The sequence below is a fragment of the Caloenas nicobarica genome, chromosome 1 (assembly GCF_036013445.1).
Source record: "Caloenas nicobarica isolate bCalNic1 chromosome 1, bCalNic1.hap1, whole genome shotgun sequence".
NCBI lineage: Eukaryota > Metazoa > Chordata > Aves > Columbiformes > Columbidae > Caloenas > Caloenas nicobarica.
Window position 1 is genome coordinate 88,899,516 of NC_088245.1, and position 20,464 is coordinate 88,919,979.

Consider the following 20,464-nt stretch of genomic DNA (forward strand, 5'->3'; position numbering starts at 1 on the left):
GTGGTTTTTTAGCATGCTTGCACTAGATCATTCTCCACTTCGCCTCTTCAGAAATGTTCCCCTCTGTTTGATAAGGTCAACTTAGTTACCACTTGTATGCCCAGTCACAGAGCAGGTTCCTTTCAGGATAGCATCAGTACTTGGCTAAGCCCTGGACATAATGGCAGGACACTGTGAGGACAGATACATTCATCTGCCATGTGGGGCAGGGTTCAGATACAAAGGAGGGGTGCTTGAAGTTATGGACCTTGCATTTTATACAAATGTGACTTGCTGACTGTACATACCTGGGACTGATGTATGCAGGGCCAGAAATGGTCTTCAGAAGACTGGACACAACTGTGATTAATCACTCTTGAATAATCGTAAATGTTGAGATGAGAGATACTGTGACATTCATGGTAAATGCTGTTGGTGTTGGCAATAATTTCTGGGACAATAGTAAGTCGAGAAAAGGAAAAGAGGAAAATTATTGAGGGATTCATTTTGTTTTTCCTTAAATGTGGTTTCACTTGACTTAAATCAGACCTAAATGTAGCCTTGTGTATCAGTTTAACTAGACTGGTTTGTATCCATGCCTTCCATTGGAACGACATACACATCTGCGTATCTGAGACTGTAGTATGGTATGGATATACTTGCTGGGCTTGCTGCCATCTCTAGGGATATTTGGCTGACTTAGTAACAACTACAGTCCAAGTCGTAACTTCACAAAAGTCCGGGTTGCATTTGGCCCACGCTTAGTGCTGCCAGCAAAGATGAATCAGAAATATTGTTCAGAGCAAAGTAGAGCTGTTCGCCTTCTGAAGAGTGTGAGCTGAGATGGGCCTTGCTTTATGTTGTTTCCTGTTCCATCTAAAGACGTATTCTGCAAATGATCAGAAACTTCAGGCTTCTGCGTTACGCTGTTGCAGCAGAAGTGTGGTGTGTCCCATGCTTATGGCTGGCATTTGCAGCAAAGCATTCTTGAAAGACAGTTATCGGGTCTGGCATTTGCTCCTGTTGATAGATCTCTCACCTCCTCATCATTTTAAAGTTATGGAGAAAAGAAAAAAAAATTTTGTTTCCTAGTTACCGTGTTGTCACTTTGGGGTTTTTCTGTTGGCCTGCAAATAGGGGCAGTTCAGAGCAGAATCACTTTAGTCCTTCTTTTAGGGTAACCTGGAATGTACAACTCAGTGTTTCAGTTTCGGAACATTAAGAATACCTTGTAACTGCTAATAAGAAATCTATACTTACTCTCTGGAGACAAAGCCTCAGTTATGGGTACGACAGAATTGTAACTCCTTAGCAGATGTTTAAAGCCTAATGCTCAAGGTAACTGCTGTGTGTGCTCTTCTCCTGCATAGTTTTTAAAGGTTAACAATGGGGCAAAGGAAAACTGAAACGAAGACATTGTAGTTAATAATTTATTCTACATATTTTTCTTCAAATAGATCATTAAATGCTAATACATCTATACATATGTATTTTTACTTATTCTCCAAACACTGTCAGCAAGTAGGTCACTGTTTGAAGTTTGTTTGTGAAATATATGGCATAAAGAATCAAGCGTGGAATTACTGTGGGTTAAATATATCTCACTTTGTGCTGTATTGGTTTTGTGATTATGTGACCTTTGTATTTTGAGCTTTGATAGTGAAGTGATGATATAAGAATTCACCTGTCTGCCTGCCCTGTCTGTCAGAGGTTATCCTCTTTAGTGCAGGCCTAACAGGAAAATGAGTGTCTGTACTTGTGTATCTCAGTTCAAACTCACTTTTATCAGCAATTTCAACTAAAACAGACTTTGCAGTGACACTGCTTGTGTAGAGGCAGACGTTCGCTTCTGCTGATCCTGCTGCGGTATTGACAATGTGTAACAGAGAGACACGGAGAAAGACTGGAGAAGGTACCATCTTAATTTAGTACAACAAAATTAGGCAGAGATTGTCTGTCAAGGACTTTTAATGAACCAGGGAACTGCACCTTTTAAAATAAATACTAAATAAAAATTCACACAAAAAATCTTTGAACTTTGGAGCAAAAATGCACTAGCAAATTTGAGCATTTCAGTGTTGTCAACAAGGGAATATAGAGAGCCCATTATGCCATTTCAAACCTCAAATTTTCTCATTAGTCATAATGGAGATTGGACTAAATACTTCTCTTTTATTCTTCTGAATGAATGTCAAAAGAAATCAGTGGCTTAGCAATGAGCATTCATCCCCATGGTTGGTAATGGGAATGACTGCTTTGAGTTAGCAATACAGAAACATGCATTTTCCTGATGCTGCCTGAGTCAGTGGCGGACAATCCAGGCTGTGCTTACCCAAGGCTGATTTTCTTATTTTTCTGGCTCTTGTTTCAAATTTTTTTTAAATAAAAAAAATCCCCCAAATTTTTAATATTTTCAAAGTTATATTTTCACCATCAGCTTCTTTATATAATTTTCAGTTTGTTACTGTTCTTGGTAATATTACACAGTATTCTTTTCCCAGGTCAGAATATGTGAGCATTCCTGCTGTGAAAAATTATCAATTCTATCATTCATAGTATAAAAAATGTATAATACATTGATACTACCAACGTGCATATATATCAACATTCTGTTAACACCAGTGACACAACATATGGAATTCCTTTTAGAGTTAAAGCACACAACTGAAAATCCTGACACATCCTCTTTCTCTGCTTAGTGGAACAGACAGATATCTTGACTTATAGACTAGTGCTTTCTTGCAGCTTTTCCCACTGCCTTTGATTACTCTATGGCATGCTTGCTTCCTTCTCCTGTTTTAAAAGGGAAGAAAATCTCTGTTGAAGAACAAAAACATAACAAAAAAGCAGCAGGAAAGACCAAGGGATGCTATTAATAAAGTGTGGTGTCTTGCCAAGAAAGGCTGAGTTTTCCAGCAGCCATTTTTACCACCCTTGTTTCTTTATTAAACTAAGCTGTTCTTTAATGAGACCGTCTCATTTTGCAGATGTGGTCCCGGGCTCTGAACATCCTCCCATGTGTTTTGTTTTACAGGAGGCAGCACAGGCACCTCCCCGACCACCTCCAGCACGGGGACCCCATCACCCTCTGCTTCCTCTCACCTTCTCTCTCCATCCTGCTCCCCTCCAGCCTTTCATCTGGCCCCCAACACTTTCAATGTTGGCTGCCGGGAGAGTCAGCTTTGCAACCTCAACCTGTCTGATTATCCCCCGTGTGCCAGAAGCAACATGGCTGCCTTGCAGAGCTACCCAGGGCTGAGCGACGGTGGCTACAACCGGCTGCAGAGCAGCACTGCTTCTGCCTCGCAGCCCTCTGAAACTTTCATGCCTCAGAGGACTCCATCCTTGATCTCAGGAATGCCAACTCCTTCCTCCCTGCCCAGCAACAGCAAGATGGAGGCATACAGTGGCCAGCTGGGGTCCTTCCCCAGCTCCCAGTTTCAATATGTCATGCAAGCAGGCAATCCTGCCTCCACCTCCTCCTCTTCACACATGTTTGGTGGCGGCCACATGCAGCAGAGCTCCTACAACGCTTTCTCCCTGCACAATCCCTACAACCTCTATGGATACAATTTCCCTGCTTCCCCCAGGCTGGCGGCAAGCCCAGAGAAACTCACCACCACCCAAAGCACTTTACTCTGCTCTTCCCCGTCCAGTGGGGCCTTTGGAGAGAGGCAATACCTTTCCACTGGGATGGATCACGGGATGCACATGATCAGCCCACCCTCTGGCAACCAACAGACAGCCAATGCTTGTGACAACAGACAGTATGGTGCAGTTCAGGGCTCTTCCTCACAGATGTCTGTGCACATGGTCTAACAAGAGGTGCCTCTCCTTGGCATCGAAGGCAGCTTGACCTTCGTTGTCTCCATGGGTAAACCCATCCCAATACCTTTTTGTCTTCAAACTTATAGTGGAACTAGTATTGTAATGATAAAAAAGAACACCAGTCACCTACATATGTGCCACCGAACCTTGCGGAAAGCCTTGTCTGACAGCCATTGCAGCTTGTTGTAGCCCAGGTCCTCCAGACCTGGCATGGAGTATTTGCTCTTTCTGGACATTGCAGAGAGAAGGGTATGACTTTAATGGGAAGCTGGAGAGAAGCAGCCGAACATACCATTTATGCATTAGCTCTCAGCTTGTGTGAGCTCTTGGAGTGGAGGAAGCCGTGTCCCTGTTCTGTCTCCTCCAGGTGTTGAAGAAAGGCCACCTCCCAAGGCTTCATCCTCTGAAGCTGCACTGCCCATAGCTTTAAAGACCTCTCCCTTTCCAGACTGTCCCTCACTGCTGAAGCGGCTCAGCCCATTTCTGAAGCCAACAGTGGCTGATGGCTCCTTCTCCCACTGTAGCACAGGAATGGCACTGCTGGGCTGGAGCTTCTCCTCCCAATGAGGTTTCTGCATTTTCACTATGGCTCTGCCCGACTGGCAGTTTCTTTGCAAGAGTTGAGCTTACCAGCATCCAGCTGGCTGACACAGATGGGACAGAGAGAAGAGAGACAAAAGTTTTAACCCACAAGTGAGCCTCAGGCATAAGCAGTGACTGATCTTCAGAAAGATGTGTGGAGGAGAGGGAGTTCAGCTTCTCTTGGCATGACCAGAAGTGATGCACCCAAACCAAATGGATGACAGCTTTTGAGGGGAACATGTGTCCCGGAGCACTCAACCCAATGGGAGGAAACTCTCCAGACTGAGCTTATGGGAAAGAGCAATGAGAAAAGACAGACCTGCTCTACAGAAGTGCAGCCGACTTTCCTCACTTTGCATGCAAGCATTGCCGTAAAAAACCATTAGTATTTCAGGAACAGTGAGGCTGAGTATTCGCCAGCCTCCTGCCTGCCACATGATCTCTGTTTAACCAAATAGATCATTGCCTTTTGACATCTTTATTTTCTCTTTTCTGTTTTTTGTTTGTTTGTTTGTTTTTCTCTTTTTTGGTCTTCAAATCCCTTAAAAATAAGAAAACAATTGTAGCTTGGTGCAAGCTATGCATTTAAGTTGTGTGAAAATGCAAATACCAAGTAACAGAATACAGATATTATTGAGATTTGTTGTGAGGTGTTGTAGATAAATGTATTTATATGCCTAGTGAGGGATTCAATATTATGAATATAAAAGAGGGCAATAAAAATGGTATGTAAAATATGTATGAAGAAAAAGGTGTATAAAGATTTGCCCTCTGCACGGAACTCTGTTTCTAAGTGCCAAGCACAGAATGCGCTAAATAAATCTTTGCAATTGTTTCCTCTGTGTTTTTCTCTGTCTGTGAGGCTTCCTCAATGGTCTTCTAGAGACAGACATTTCCAAAAAACTGTCACACTTGTTTGCACAACAGAGGAAATGAAGACACAGTGCTAAATTGTGAAGTCCAGGTAATATTACAATAAAAATAAAATTCTGTCTTCTCAAGAAATTTTAAAAATCGAGTGGTTGGGATCTGTAAGGCACCTGCCTTCACAGAAAGTGTGTCTTATGGACACCTAGAGTTATTTTGATTGTTAAAGTCTAATAAAAAGTTATTCAGAATAATTTTTCACAGTTAATATAGAAAATAATACTTACAAATGACAGTAAAATTTGTGTCTCATTTTTAAATGTCATTTTGGGGTATGTGTTACCTTTTCATTTGCACTACATTTTCTATATGCGATCAGAACATTAACACTGAAAACAGTGGGGAAGCTGAAGTCCCCTCAAACCTGGCTGTAAGTTATATCTGCAGAGTTTACAGCTTTCTTTTGTCAATAAACTTTTTTTCTGAATTGAAAAAGCAGCAGGAAGGTAGAAAGACCTTGAAAGACAAATTTTGCAAGCATTTCTTAATTTTTATTTTTGCAGGGGAAGATAAATATACCAATGCAATTCCCAGCTCTGTGCCTAGTGTGTCCGACTGAATTCTGGCTTTTACTGTGTCTAGCCCTGGATGCTTCATAGAAGGGTTGGAGAGACTATGAATGGGAGTAAATCTGTCCCTCGTTTTGCTGTTTTCTGTTAAACCCTGTCTTTACTGAGGTGTACCCTGCTACTTTTGGACTCCTCCGAATTTGGCATAACTGAAAAAAGTAACTTTGATAAGCCTATGAGCCATTCAGTCTTCTAGCAGTATCCATTGCTTTATATTTATTGACATCAAATGTCATTACAGTTGTGTTGCCTGTTTACTTTGTTTGGCTCAGTCTTTCAGGTGTTTCCTACAAATTTCACTAAAGCTGACTTTTACTTGGTTTCTCCTACAAGAACTGCTACATTATTGCTCAAGCCTTTTCCAAGTGGCTGACAAGTTTACTGATTTTGAACCATCTTCAGGAATGAATTGATCTCCAATGTTAATATTTTTCCATGATCAAAATATGTAAAAAACAACACCAGCATCACCTGTGGCTCACCACTCCTTTCTTAAGTGCCTTCCTAACCTCATCTGGTTCACTGCCTTCCAGATTAGTAAGTTTGCTCCTGTAAAGCTTCCTCATACATACAGATGGTGCAGCCCTTTGAATACCAGGGAAAGAAATCACACTGCTCAAGACCAAAGCATTGCTCTTTCTCATTTATTCTGTTTAATTCTTTGTGAGTCTGTATTGCAGCTAGTAAGAAAGTGTGATTTAATGAAATCTAAATAATTCTCAGTACCAAACTGTGTGTTTATAATCTTGATGAAAACAAGAAATAAAAAATTATCACTGGAAACAGTCACTGAAGAAAGCAAAAGATATAACCTTCAATATTAGCATGAATGGATTCCTAGTTTCTATGCATTTTAGTAGGAATCGCTGGGGAAGAGCTTTTGAAATTGCCACCCAGACTCTTCAGCAATATCACCCTTCAAGTTATTGAGCACCCTGTCCTTGATCCAAAAAAGCTCTTCAGGATACTGAGATGTTACTCCATCCAACTGGCTTTGGTATGAAACTCATTGACCTCAGAGTGAGCATTTATTGACCATATTTATTAACGTATTTATTTAGGTCTTATGTGGCACATATATACAATGAGAAACCTTAGTTAGATAGATAGTTATTCCTTCATCTTAGCATATGTTTCTTTTGTCGATGCAGGATCAGAATATTCAGCACCAAGACTGAAAAAGAACAGGAAAAAAAGAATGAGAGAGCCTTCCTGGTCCCAAGATGTAAAGTTGTAAGTACACAAATATGACTCTGTGTGAAAGTTACACTGACAGTATACGAGGATTAAAAACAAGCTAACAGTGAAATTGGGAAAAAATGGTAAACTTTTTCCTTGGTTGTCACTGTGCAAAGCAGAAGTAGAGTAGTGTTTGGAGGGTTGTATCAAAGATAACAGGCTAAAACATGTTAAAATTGTTTACTTAGTGTTCAGTGAGATGCACAGGTGAAATCCTCCCAGGATAATACTGAGCAGAAAGCCTGCTTAAGGCCTCACCCCCCGCCTCAGAAACATCAGGTGAGCACCAAATTTGCAACGGACCCAGGTATGACAGAGGTATCTCGTGTAAAGCAATGGCTCCTCTCCCACCACCACCCCCACAGGGACACAAGGCTCTGAGCTATTTGCCATTTTTCACCAAGGCTTCCCAGATCAGAGGTGATGGCAATGGGTAATGGGAGAGATGCACTGGTGCCAGCCTGCGGGATCCACCTGGGACCAGCTTACCTGGTGGGTGGCCCAGGTGGTAGTACACACAGCAGCCACCCCTAGAAAGCTACTTTTCCTTGGGTGACTGCCCTAACCACAGGGCTTGAGTGCCCCCCTGTCATGGTCATGCTCTCATCAAGGAGCCCTTTGATTGCTCATTTGCAAAACATGTGTGCATGGTGGGCAGAAGCAGCAGCTGTGTGGTTCCTTTCTCCTTCCTTTCCTACTTCACCATGAACATTTGAACCCTTTGGCCAACTTTAAGCAGCTTTGATAGTGTGGTTACAGTCACAAAGATTTAAGTTCTTATATGTTTCTTTAGATGACATAGCGGAGGAGGACAGGGCCCTTATTAATTTTCCTAGTGCAGGGAAGGCCACCATGTGACGTCTCCTCATTCAAAGAAGCCACACAAGGAATAGGTATCCTGTACATACTCCTCCCTACCCCAAGTTTCATCTGGCATATGCCTGTTATTAGACACAATAAGATCTACCAAGAGCTGCAGGGGGTCTTTACTTCACCACTCCTAGGCTGACTCATTTGCTATTAGCCCATGCAGGCTTCTGGCTTCCAGTCCCAGAGAGAGAAGGCTCTTTATCTCCCAGATAGATGCTGCAAATTTAAAAGGTGAAGCATCATGTACCTCTTTGAAGAAGTACCCTTTTTTAAAAAAAGTCCAATCCAAATGCCAAGAAGAGTAGTGGAAATCTTGATGATAGGAGATCCCTCATCTTGCAGCACAAGCTGTTCCAAGTGCAAACCTGGCAACTTGTTACACAAACAAAAAGGTTGGGGCAAAAATAATCAGAGCAGGTTTGTCAGCTTTGCAAATTTTATTTAGCTTCATTCCTTGATGCACGTTGACAGGCACAGGACATAAATATTACTGCAACCACAGTCAGTGCAGCTCAGCAAAACCAGGACATTGCACTCCAGTGTGACATAGTGTTCTTGGAGGGAATGTAAGTACTATGACCTAAAGCAAAATGCTTAGGTCACAAACATAAATAAAAACTGTGACTTTATGTTAAATACACTACAGCAAAAATTACAGATGACTTGCTCGTGTGCCTGATTTATTGCATACTTGGGTGAACCTTTACTAATGCAGGTGAGGGCTGGTAGTCATTTGCCATTAAAAAAAACAAAGGCATTCAGAATTTTTTTTCCCCAGCACATCTAGGTGTATTGACCCAGAACACACATCCCATGTTAGCCTAGCACTAGCAGATGAGTTTTTCTGGGTGTTGCTTGTTGGGCATCATTCTAAACAAAACAACAATGACATGAAAGTGCACCCAAGGACTGGGCAGAGGAGTGCCTGAGCATGTCAATTACATGCTATAGATTCAAGAGAAACGCAGCTATAAAAGCAGTGGCAGAACTTTGTAAGGAGGGTGCTGGTGTGGCCAAGGGGTAATTTGCTATAAATAAGACAGTTCCCATTGGAGGACCATCTGACTCCTTCAGCACTGTTTCTTCCTTAGAGAACCAGCCTGCAGGAGCAGGAGTTTTGGCCAGGTCTGTAACCCAACATTTTGAGTCACTGATGGGACCATTTCTGAGAACTTGTCTGTTGGTCTGCTGTAGACTCCAGCTGACCAACAAAACTTCTGCTGGAAAAGCATCTCACTCAGTTTTCTGACTGCTCCTTCTAACTTGTCTGTAATTGCTATCTAGGAAACTGTAGAGAATACAGCTAAATTCCCTGCAACTCTTCTCAAGAGTTGTTTTTCCATGTCAGTAACCCTTGCTTTATTACCTCAGAAGAGTAACACGACCACAAATGGCAGGAGCGGTGTATGGAACACACCTCTTTAAATATTAGCTCCTTTCTACAATAAAAATTTCCAACAGTTTGAACCTGCCTGAAAGAAGGACTGGACTATAAAACAGCATTTCACACAGCTGTATGCTGTCATGTTGTGATAGCCCAGTGGTGAGCATGGCTTCTGTGCTGGGTAGTGGTTGGCAGCAGCTCATTCAGAGAGTAGAAACAAACCTCCACAGTAGGGTTAATTGTGCAGTAGTCTATCTCTGGAGCACTGAGCTCGTCTTTTTTTTTCTGACTCAATGTGGAACTCATTGCATACTGTGGGGGAGAAGGATTAGGAGCCTGTATAATTTTACACTGGTTGAAGTTCCTACAGATGCTGTTCTTATTCCAGTAATGTTCTAAATTTGTTAAGCATTTTGGAAGCTCTGACATTCAGCTGGATAATGACCTTCTCTGCTGAGATAGGATGACTTCTGTGGGCTCCTCTCGAGTGCTTTCACAAGCAGTCCTAGGCTTTCTTAGGTCATGTCTCCCCTTGAGCATCCAGCACCACACACACCTCAGGGAACTATTTTCCAGCTGACTGAACGCAGCAGCTCTGCAGAGACACAGAGCTGGCTCAGCAGGGACGGTGAGCAGAGACCATCAGTCCTTCTCTTAGGATGCTGAGCAGGGTGGTGCTGGTTTAGCAAAAAAAGAGAGGCTGCCTACAGGTATTCTCAGGGAAGGTGCCTGTGTCTGGGATGGGATTTTCCCTCCAGACCACACAGATGACAACCCTGGGGATGTGCTGCAGTGCCCACCACCTTCCCAGTGTTTCCTTTGTAAGAATCAGGGGTGCCTCGGGAGGGGTGACATGGCCTTGAGCTCCTCTCCTATCTGAGCTGGTTTATAACATTTCCCCTAATGTGCAGTCAGGTAATTGTACATTAGTAGAGTTGCATTTTAAGGCGGTGTCACTGGCCCAGGAACAGGTGCAGAGGAAAACTGCAGTCAGTTTATTATATTAAATAGATAATGTGGTCTAATGACTGGAGATGTGAAGGAATTGCCTCCATCTGCCTCTCCCAGTAAAGGGGGAACAAGTTGCAATGCAATTAACCCAGCATAAACTTAAGTACAACCTGCCAACCATCCAAACCAGGGCTAGCACTGTACTCCATGGTTGCTATGCAAAGGTCTGTATATAGAAATATTAAGATTAGTTAGGAAGAAGTATGAACACAGATGTAAGTGCAAAAGCCCTAGAGGAATGTGAGATCCAGGTTTCAGCAAATGACATATACTGACAGCCAGGGACATGATCAACAGCATTGAAACTGGTAAACACTGAGGAATGTGTTGCTTTCACCAAAATCACAGCATGGATGACCCAACAGCAGAAAACCTGCAATCCAGTAATGGGACAATGGCAGCAAGACTACCGCACACTGTGTGTGCCATTTCTCTCACTGTAGCCCCAACAAGAAGCCAAGCTTTAATAGCAACTACCCAAAAGGAGCAAGGAGAAGACAATGTGCAGCAGTGTCACACAAGATTTACAATGGGTAACCAACCAAGATTCCAAGGTGAAAGCTCAATACCTGTGACTCCTGAAACATATAAAAGAGCCATCCAAACCCCAATGTATTATCACCAGTGAAACAAAAGCCAGAAGATTAAGTGAAGGTTCAATGGCAATTGGTCCTTGTGTGCAAGTTACTCTGCCCAGAGTACTTGGGGACATCAATTTTGGAGCTTGTGAGTCCCATGTGTGTGTTGGCAGTGTCATGTGTTTAGAAAATGAAATAAAAATCACCTCCAGTTCTCTACAGTCTTGCACATTTTTTTTACATGAGTTCCTACAGCTGTAGTATTATCCTGAAAATACTCCAGCTCCGAACTCTGTGAACATTACAAAGTCAAGTTTTACAGAAGACGAGAGGAAACCAACCAACCTCAGCTAGTGAACTGAGGGGAAAAAGTAAAGATACAGCAAGAAAAGGGAAATTCAAGGAGAATATCAAGTAAAGTAGCTTGACAAGCTGAATTTAGCTGTGGAATAGAGTCACAGCTCTAAAGCTCAAGAAAGTACTTCAGGAGCAGTTCTGGGTGGGCTGTGGACTAGATGCCCAGTTCTAACGGTATTTTCCGTTTCTAAGTCCAACACTTCTACAACAAGAGCAACATACACCATCCATGAGTTGCCCCTACAAGGCAAGTGGGGAATTCATGATTTCAATTGAGCTTGAATCCACACCTAAAAAAATTCTCTAGGTTCATCCATCCGTAATATCTATGTTTTTTTCTCCCTTCAGCTGTTGCCACAATTGTGCCACTGGGAGGTTCTTTAATTCAGTTCTCCACTACTTTTATCCATGTTTCCCAGAACGCTAACAGCTGCAATATGAGATTATTTATGATTTCTAAATATCATCTTCCAATGTATCTCCCAGGCCAGCAAAGCAGCAGCCCGGCAAATCTCACTGAACCAGAGCTGCCTATAAGAATCTCAAAGTGTCCAGCCATCCATTTCCATTTCCTGGCTTCACTGGCTTTTCACTGCCCTTTTTCAGATTTCCTTCTGGATTTTTTTTTTTATGTCAACAATTAGAGAAAGAAAAATGTTATTGGCTGCTGGTGTTCAGTCCCTGAAGAGTCATAACAGCAGATCCTCTCTTCTAGGGCTATTTTGGTGGTGTACAGAGGAAAGAATATAAGTTCTGTCCTTGACGTTGTCCACAGACACAGACATGGTGTCCCCTGTCCCAGCAGCCATTGCAAGAATCTGCAGTGACTTGGTTGAATGCCCTCCCACAGCCTTCTGGTCTGGTCTCAACAACTGGCATTCTCTCCATTCCTGCATTTTTCTCACCCACTTTAGGCCTTGCCTTTTCAGGAAGGTGTATGCTTCAGCATGAACACATTTCTGGTGCTGCAAGTGCATATTGGATCTCTGTCAGTGTGAGAAGGAGTTAACTGCTTTTCAGCAAAGTTGTTGGGCATTTATGTCTAAATAAAGACTTTCATATAGCGACAAAATTCAATTTCAGATTTTCCATTAAATTGTATTTTATATCGATTAATTTTTAAGAGACCTGATGCTTTATATAGCCAGAAAAACACATACAGACTTCTCTTTGTGACAGTCCTTGAAAATTTATCCTCTGATTTCCATGGCCAAGGTAGTTAAGAGAGTAACCATGTAATCCGTGTACCTCCCTTGCTGGTCAAGGCAGTGTAGTCCCATTTTACAGACAGTAAACTTGCCCTTTGCCATGCATACCCTACACCAGTCTCTTCTCCACTTATTGCAAAACTCTAATGACTGGTGGAAGCAATGATGAAGTTCTCATCTTTGCCAATTGTGTACTGTATTAAAGGCAATGTTACTTGATTTATACTTTCAAAATCTGTCAGATGGACAGAAGAGCTTGCCGTGTGATGACTGTCACCACCAAGCATAGGTAGCCTGAGCTATATGTCTCATGTCTCTGCTGCAACATCACCCAGACATGCATGCTTAATGGGACCAAGCTTAGTATTTTACCATTGACCCATGACAAGATGGTGGTGAAAGAGTTTCTAGCAGAGGCTATGAAGGCTATGGGTTGCACAGGCAGGAAATCTTGGCCATTGCGTGCTGCTCCAGCTCAGTCCTGCTGCTGGCCAGTGGAAATCTCCAGGGCACAAATCCCGGCTCCTTGCTAGCACACAGAGATGAAAAGTGCACCCGTGGAAATGCAGTACTTGTGCTGATGGTACGCTTCAGTTTGGTTTTACTCCCCTCATCTGTGTGCAGATAAACACAGCCCTGTGCCAGCAGCCTAGTCTAGGTGCACAGAGAAAAAGAGACAGTTATCCAAACAATATGGTATGGAGGGCTGGGGAAAAGGCATGTTGAAAATGTAAAGGACATTTACGTTAAAGGAAGGTGTGAGAGCTGTAGGAAGAGCCAAATTAAAAAAAAAAAAAAAAAAAAAAAAGTAAGTACTTCGAGCAGCCAAATTAAACAAGACGCAATAGGGGCCAACTTTGCCTCCCAAGCATTTCATGAGCCCACACCCCAGATTTCAGGGGGTGCTGAGGGGGAGAGAACCATGTATCCCTCCAGGTCTTATTTAACTTGGCCATGTCTAAAGAACTTTAACTGTTTTGTGACTTTCCTGTTTCTATAGCATTTGCATCTTTGAACTCTTTGCTTTATTTCTGGGTGCTTTTTGTTGGGTGAGTTTTAATTCCTTTTGAAGACAAATAATTTCTTTCTATTTAGAAAAATAATCACCGGAGGCAAAGCGTAAAGTCATTTTGGTCTCAGTATCTTGGAGGAAAATGGATACAGTATTTTGGAAAGAATTTGAAATGAAAACACAAAGCCTGATGGGATTTAAATGTAGAAAACCAAAAATTCAGTCTCGCCCCCTCTTTTCCCTCCCCCTATTCATGAGGTCACCATTTCTCATCTCACAGACTATGGCATCTTGCCGGGATGCTGAGGCAGCCACCAGAAAAAGTGTTCTTGCTCCTGTGAGCACAAAGTAGGATCAAACTGGCCCAGGGAAAATAATCAGAGTGGTTTCTCGATGCTACAAAGAGAGAAACTTTGTAGAACCAGCAAGAAAAAGACACCCGGAAAATGCAGGCAACCTTTCTTGTCTCCTCAAAAATTTGATGCTTAAGCACTCGAGAAAAAGGAGACCAGATGAAAATGTGTGATATAGTGAACGTGCACCGAAATTCAGCATTGTTGCTTGTAAACAGCTTGCTTGTGAAGGAAGGGGATGTGTGTGTGTGTACAAAAGCTGAGAATCAGGAGAGGGTCCCTGTGTGCACAACATGTGGCAGGACCTCAGGTCAACAAGTTTAATCTTTTTTGCTAGCACTTCACTGCAGCAGGCTGGCCCTCTGAAGAGAGAGAGCTGACACCCTTGACATCTCAGCCCTACTCCTGCTTCAGTGGCAAATGACTTTTCTCACAGCAACTCATATTAGCTCTGCTCAGACCTTGGGAGGTGGACCTGTGTTCAGTCCTGGCCTGGTGTGAGCAGCACCTAAGCTTTGCATCCCGCGTATTATTGTTCTCAGCTCACCTGGAGAGGATGTGATCAGTCTCCGACACCGCATTGACCAAGTTTAGCTACAAATAGTTCCCCTTTTTTAATAAATTGTGACCCACTTGAGGGCAAATCGAGCAGGGATTTCTCTGCAGAAAGACCTTGCAAACTCAAAGGACCTCTTGGCTGTGTCTATGGCTCTTACTTGCTCTGCCACAACTTCTGTGACAACATTCACAAAAAGTGAATGCTCTAACTCTTACCAAAGTAGGCTGTAGCACAATTATTTTCAGTGTACATTTCTGAGTTATTTTGTTGCTACTTATGGCCAATGTGGACTCGAATTGAAGATCCAGTTCAAAAATGTGTCCTCATGACTATTACCCAAATGCAAGGAAGCAGGAAAACTTACTATAAAGAAAAAAATATGCCCATTAGAGAGAGATTTCTTTGTTGGGTTTTGGCTCTGGATCTGAATTGTCTCCAAGGAAAACTGATGGCGTTAAGGGTATGGAGTCAGTTTGCCTAGATGGGATAGTCCTCTGAAACAGGGGAAAGTCTTAAACATGTGCTTAGCAGCAAGTAAATTCCTAATATTCTGTCCACACTAACATGGATGTCCATATGCCAAAGCCTTCAGCCAAAGTGTTCAGCTCAGTTAAAAGCACATCTGCTGCCCTTGGGCATGAGTCAGCTACCAATGAGGAGCACAGCTTCTGTCTGTACATCTACAAAACTCTCTGAAAAAACACCATTCGGTGATTTACCACCATGCCGACTTTCTTGCTCTGGACAAGATGAGCTCGAGCTCTACCTGACTAGACTTCCAGCCTACAGATGATGTTAATCACATAATTCCATGTAATGGCAGGGGATTCTCCCCTTAATTTTCCTTTCTAGTCTGAAAGCCTCCACTAGCCATGTTCTTCTCAGCTACTCAAGAGCAAACAGGTGTTTGTTTCTGTGCAATGCCATACAGCACCTTGGCTTGAAGCTCTCCCATACACCTCCTGGACTACACACTGGGATTTTTATCCGGGTTTGCAGTTGTCTCCAGTATTTCTGAAAGCCAAATAATCTCTTTTTCATTCTTTTCTCATCGTCTGCTGTTACTTTTGTCCTGGATCAGATGGAGCTTTTCAGTCGTCTAGTGATAGTTTTTTTCTTACACCACTTGCAGGAATGTAGGGATGAGTGCAGAGTGCCTGGCTCTGACACTGACAGATCTCACACTGCTCCCAGGGAGCTGCCCAAATGTTACAAAGATGAACCATATGGGCAGCCCCAGCACTTGAGGCCATTAATAGGAATTTTTAAGCAACCATGATTGATGGGGCAGCTCTTACAAGTCTGAGATCAATGAAAATGCAACTTGATCTTTTGAACCCAACTCCTCAATTTTTTGTTCCTTTTTCTGCAGAGAATCCCATAAACCCATTTCTGTGCAGACAAAAGCTGTCTGGGACACTTCATGTGGATTTGTCATGCATTTTCCTTTTGCTCCCCCCTCCGCCCCATTTGCAGTTTCACATGCAGTTTGGTTTTGAGTCTTTCTTTGTGATTTGCACAGTTACTTCAATATCAGCTTTTTCTGTACTTGTGATTGGACATTGTGTCGAGGGTATTTTTTGAGACTCATTATTTTGCATTGGTTTTCAGCTTAATTAATTTAGCCCTCATTATAACCTGAACACCAGAGAGAAAAAAAGTGGTAAGAAAAAAGAAAGCAAAAGTCATTGAAGACAGAGGGAAGGCTGAATGACCTTCAGGAGAAAGCAGGGAGCTCAAGAAAAGAACAAGAAACAGGACCATGTCTAATAAGTCTTGAATTATCTGACATTGATATTTTCCCCTCATGATCTGCTGACACAAATCAACAGTATCCAAAACAGCTCCATCTTCCAACATTCTCTATCAGACTCTTGATCAACAAAGAAGTCACTCCCAGTAACTTTGGACTGAGCCAGTCCTCAGCCAAGATGTCAATAGTCTTCCAGCAGCTGGATGCTCCTTGAAATGAAAGCCTCTAAGAGGCTGGTGAGCCACTTACAGCTAGAGGAGAATGAGTCTAGAAAGGCAGAGGGAAAGGGCAGCTTCTTTGAAAGCCAGTCAGGGAATTAGAGGGAGTCTGGGAAGAAAGGGCAGGGAGTGAGAACCACATGGAGAGCTGTAGTTAGCTAAGGCCACAGCTTGGGGACACACAAGAGAGTCCAGGGTACAGGAGAGAAGGGGCCAAAAGCAATGCAGGTGGCATGGGTGAGTTTGATGGAGCACAGAGAAATGTGAGGCGTAGCAAGACGAGAGGGCAGAGTGGTCCAGAGTGAGGATGTAAATGGCAAAGGGCTGCAGAGGTGAGGAGGGGAGCATGACAGTAAGGAAAATTGTGAGAAAGGCAAGGGAAGAGCCTTGGGGAGGTTAGAAGGGATGTGGTGGGAGAGGGGGAAAAGCGGAGAGACAAACAGCAACTCTTCCATCTACAGGGAGTGGAAGAGCAGGAAATGGAGCCTATGTTTTACATAGGATTGACAGCTGTATTTTGAACTTGAAACAACCACATATAAGTCAAGAGTTGGGGAAATGTCCCTTTGGGCACTAAAATGAAGAAACAGATGAAAGCAATGAAAGGCATGTCTTTAGTTACATGATGCCTAAACCAGTGTCAGTGCAAAAGAGATTTGGAGAAGGGGTTGCAGGGGTGGTATGACTCATGGGTTAGTAGTGCCTGGGGTGAGGTATCTTCCTTTCCCTTGGCTAGCTGTGGGCTCAAACAACCGAGTGCATGGCTCAAGGTAAATAAGTTTTGGCAGAGTTTTGGGACAGGTTGTACATACTGGACTTCCAGGAAGAGTGAGGATCTGTTCCCAGAAACCCCAGTTTGAATGCATTTTCTAGAGCACACTAAGCCTTAATGGGTTAATGCTCTACTAAAAGTGGGGAAGACTTTTTTGCTACCTCTTCCTGCTTGACTGCTCAGCATAGGATTGGGCACACTTACCAGTTGACTATGACACATGCTAACAAACAGGAGCATTGGTGGTGGAGGATGCAATGCAGTCCCTTGGAGTTACACAACACTTCAGAAACATTGTGAATCACCATTCTTGCCTTTCTTTGTGGCTGTTGGTGTAAGGTTCAGATAATAAAGAAGCAGAGAGGTGGAATGAACCAGTTAAGAATGGTGTGAGTCTAGGAATTGGCATTATTCAGTCTGTCTTAGTTGCAGGCTTAGCCCACCCTGACTCATGCTGCTTCCCTGCTCCTGGCCACGATTGTCAAGGAGAAAGTCTAGGTTCAGAGCACAAAAGCCAACTTGGAAAAAGAGTCACTGATGACATTGATGGGATTGGAACTACCCTACTCTGCATCACCTATCAAAAGCATGAAGAAAACTAAAGGTGTTCCCAGGACCCAGTGACACAGCTTGGCTCCAGACAGCTGATCACCAAAGTAATCTGGGAATTTACAGTATGTGAGAAAATTTCCAGTGTAGACAGGCTTTCATTACAGCTCTGTGTCTCTTTTTTTGGTGGGAAAAGAGTAAAATCTTTCCTCTGAACAACACCTGGGATTCTCCCTTATATTATCAGGTTTCCAATACTAGTCCCTTCAGGACATAGTCCCTGACAGGCAGAAGGAAGGGTGGCTACAGCTGCAGGATGGGAATGACGGGTCCAGCACACTCCTCTGGAGCTTGCACCCACTTCTGGGAGAAGGGTAAGAAACTGCTAAGTGATGGCAAATGCTTGTGCACTCTACAGACCTCAAATGCCTCAAAGTGTTCAAGCACTTTGATACCTTCTAGCAGTGGGCACAGATCCAGTTGCAGCTGTATGCAACCTGGAGACATTCATCTTCAAATCCCTTCAGTGGTGTCACACAGATCATTCACAACGTAGGTGACTTCCAGGAACTCAGCAGGGTCTTCTGGAGCACCCATATCCCTGGTTTGCAGTTCATAGTGACAATGTGGTATCTCTAGAGATGCGCTTGCACTAGATGGGTTCTTCCATCAAAAGCCTTAATATTTGCAAAATGCAGTGCTCCATCAATAAAAATATTACACTCATTTAGCTGATGGTAATGACTCAGGCATGCCTTAAGCTCCAGAGTGTGCCAGTAACAATGCTACTAACCTGAGTGGTTTGAACTTTACAGTCTTTTCTTTGTAACTAATACGCGTGATTAACATTTTTATTAAAAATGGTCAGTGGAGCAGAGAGACATAGCAGGCTGGCAGTGTTAAAAATTGGAGCTGTGTCCTCTAAGAGCAGATGTAGGCTGACAAAAGACAGGGACAGCTTCCCACACCCACACACAGCTCTTGCCATATAGTTTGGTCTCACATCCAACTTAGAGTGACAGTGTTGAGAAGTGAATGACGAGCTCAGTTGCCACGACTTTCTCAGATACTGGCAATTACTGAGGCTGCCAAAAGCCACAAGGAAGCAGCCAGATAGCATCACTGCATGTTGGCAAGGCTCATCTCTTGTGAGCACCTACTGACTAGAAGCCCTTTCATTGCTGTCCTCTGGCTTTTCTAGGTCAACTGCAGCACAGCACTGGGTTTTAGAAGGAGACCCAAACCAACCATCCATTGACCTAACTCACCTCCCCTTGCAGAGAGTGTGGCTTAGCTGAGCACTACTTGAACCAGGGGCATGTTTGCTTCCTCGAAAGAGCAGCTCGGTCTTATACAGTCTCTGCAACTGGTCACATTTAGTTTTTCCCCACCATGAGCATTAGGGAAAGACCAAATGGTTGCAGGGGAGTTCCTTTCAGGCCTTGCTCTTTCTGAGTCTTCCTTCCTTCCTTCCTTCCTTCCTTCCTTCCTTCCTTCCTTCCTTCCTTCCTTCCTTCCTTCCTTCCTTCCTTCCTTCCTTCCTTCCTTCCCTCCCTCCCTCCCTCCCTCCCTTCCTTCCTCCCTTCCTCCCTTCCTCCCTTCCTCCCTCCCTTCCTCCCTGCCTTCCCTTTCCCTTTCCCTTTTCCTTTCCCTTTCCCTTTCCCTTCCCCTTCCCCTTCCCCTTCCCCTTCCCCTTCCCCTTTCCTTTCCTTTCCTTTCCCTTCCCCTTCCCCTTCCCCTTGCCCTTCCCCTTTCCCTTTCCCTTTCCTTTTCCTTTCCCTTTCATTTCCCTTTCCTTATTCTATTCTGTTTTTAAAATTTCCGTTAAAATGACACTGACTCTCCTACTTGCAGTCACTGATCTGGAGCTCAGTCAGCCTTGTTGATCCCTGCTGCAAGTGACAACACTTCTCACTGTCTTTTATATATCAGCTTAACAGCCTGATAACAACTGAGCAGGCCTGGATATTCCTGGCACTGTGCAAGGCTTGTAGTATGGTACTAGCTATATTTTACGGTCTCTTGCTCTTGAACTGTTACCTTCTTATTCCTTGAAATAGAGTCATGATTTTCATATTGTCCAAATTAAGTGAATGGCTGAACACTTGTGGTGCTGTAGGTTACCTAAAGGATTTTAGGCAGAATCTCAATATTTCATTGTATGCCTGCAAATTCCAGAGATTTTTTACCAGGAAGCAAAATGCAAATTTTGCAAATTACAGAAATGTTTCATCAGCCGAGCATCTGAACTCTACTTCCATGCACATTTAATACCTTTTTAGTGCAGCTATAAAGCAATGTTGTTACTGAAACTTACAGTGTCTCAGGAGTGTCTTTCCATTTCTATGCATTGGTTCAATACTATAATTGTCCTTTGTGCAGTGGAGCATCTTCAACCAGAGGTTTCTTTAAAAAATACTATAAGCATCTATGGGCCATTTCCATTATCTTGGGTTGCATAAGATATTATGTGTATACAAATATCAATTTTGAGCTCTGCCTGGCAGAGTAATCTGTACTGTCAGCAGTTCTTTTCCAAGCCGTTATAGCTTTTCTCCAAACCCTGTCCCTACTCTCAGCCTCCCCACATCCACAGCACTGGCTCTGCACTCCTGGACCACCAGCTCTGCTCTTCATCACCAAAGCAATGCTTGAGCATTTTCCAGAGCATTTTTGTTGATTTGAATTGCTGAAGAATAAGCAAATACTGCTCCTG

At 43.2% G+C, this 20,464-nt stretch overlaps 1 protein-coding gene across 1 annotated transcript in view; it reads left to right on the forward strand.

Moving 5' to 3' along the window:
* The window catches only part of TBX15 (T-box transcription factor 15), a 95,664-nt gene extending 90,440 nt beyond the window's left edge, over positions 1-5,224 (forward strand). The window contains exon 8 of the mRNA XM_065628200.1: positions 3,014-5,224. Coding sequence (XP_065484272.1) covers positions 3,014-3,798 — 785 coding nt within the window. The 3' untranslated portion in view covers positions 3,799-5,224. The remainder of the gene's footprint in view (positions 1-3,013) is intronic.
* Positions 5,225-20,464: the final 15,240 nt, after the last annotated feature.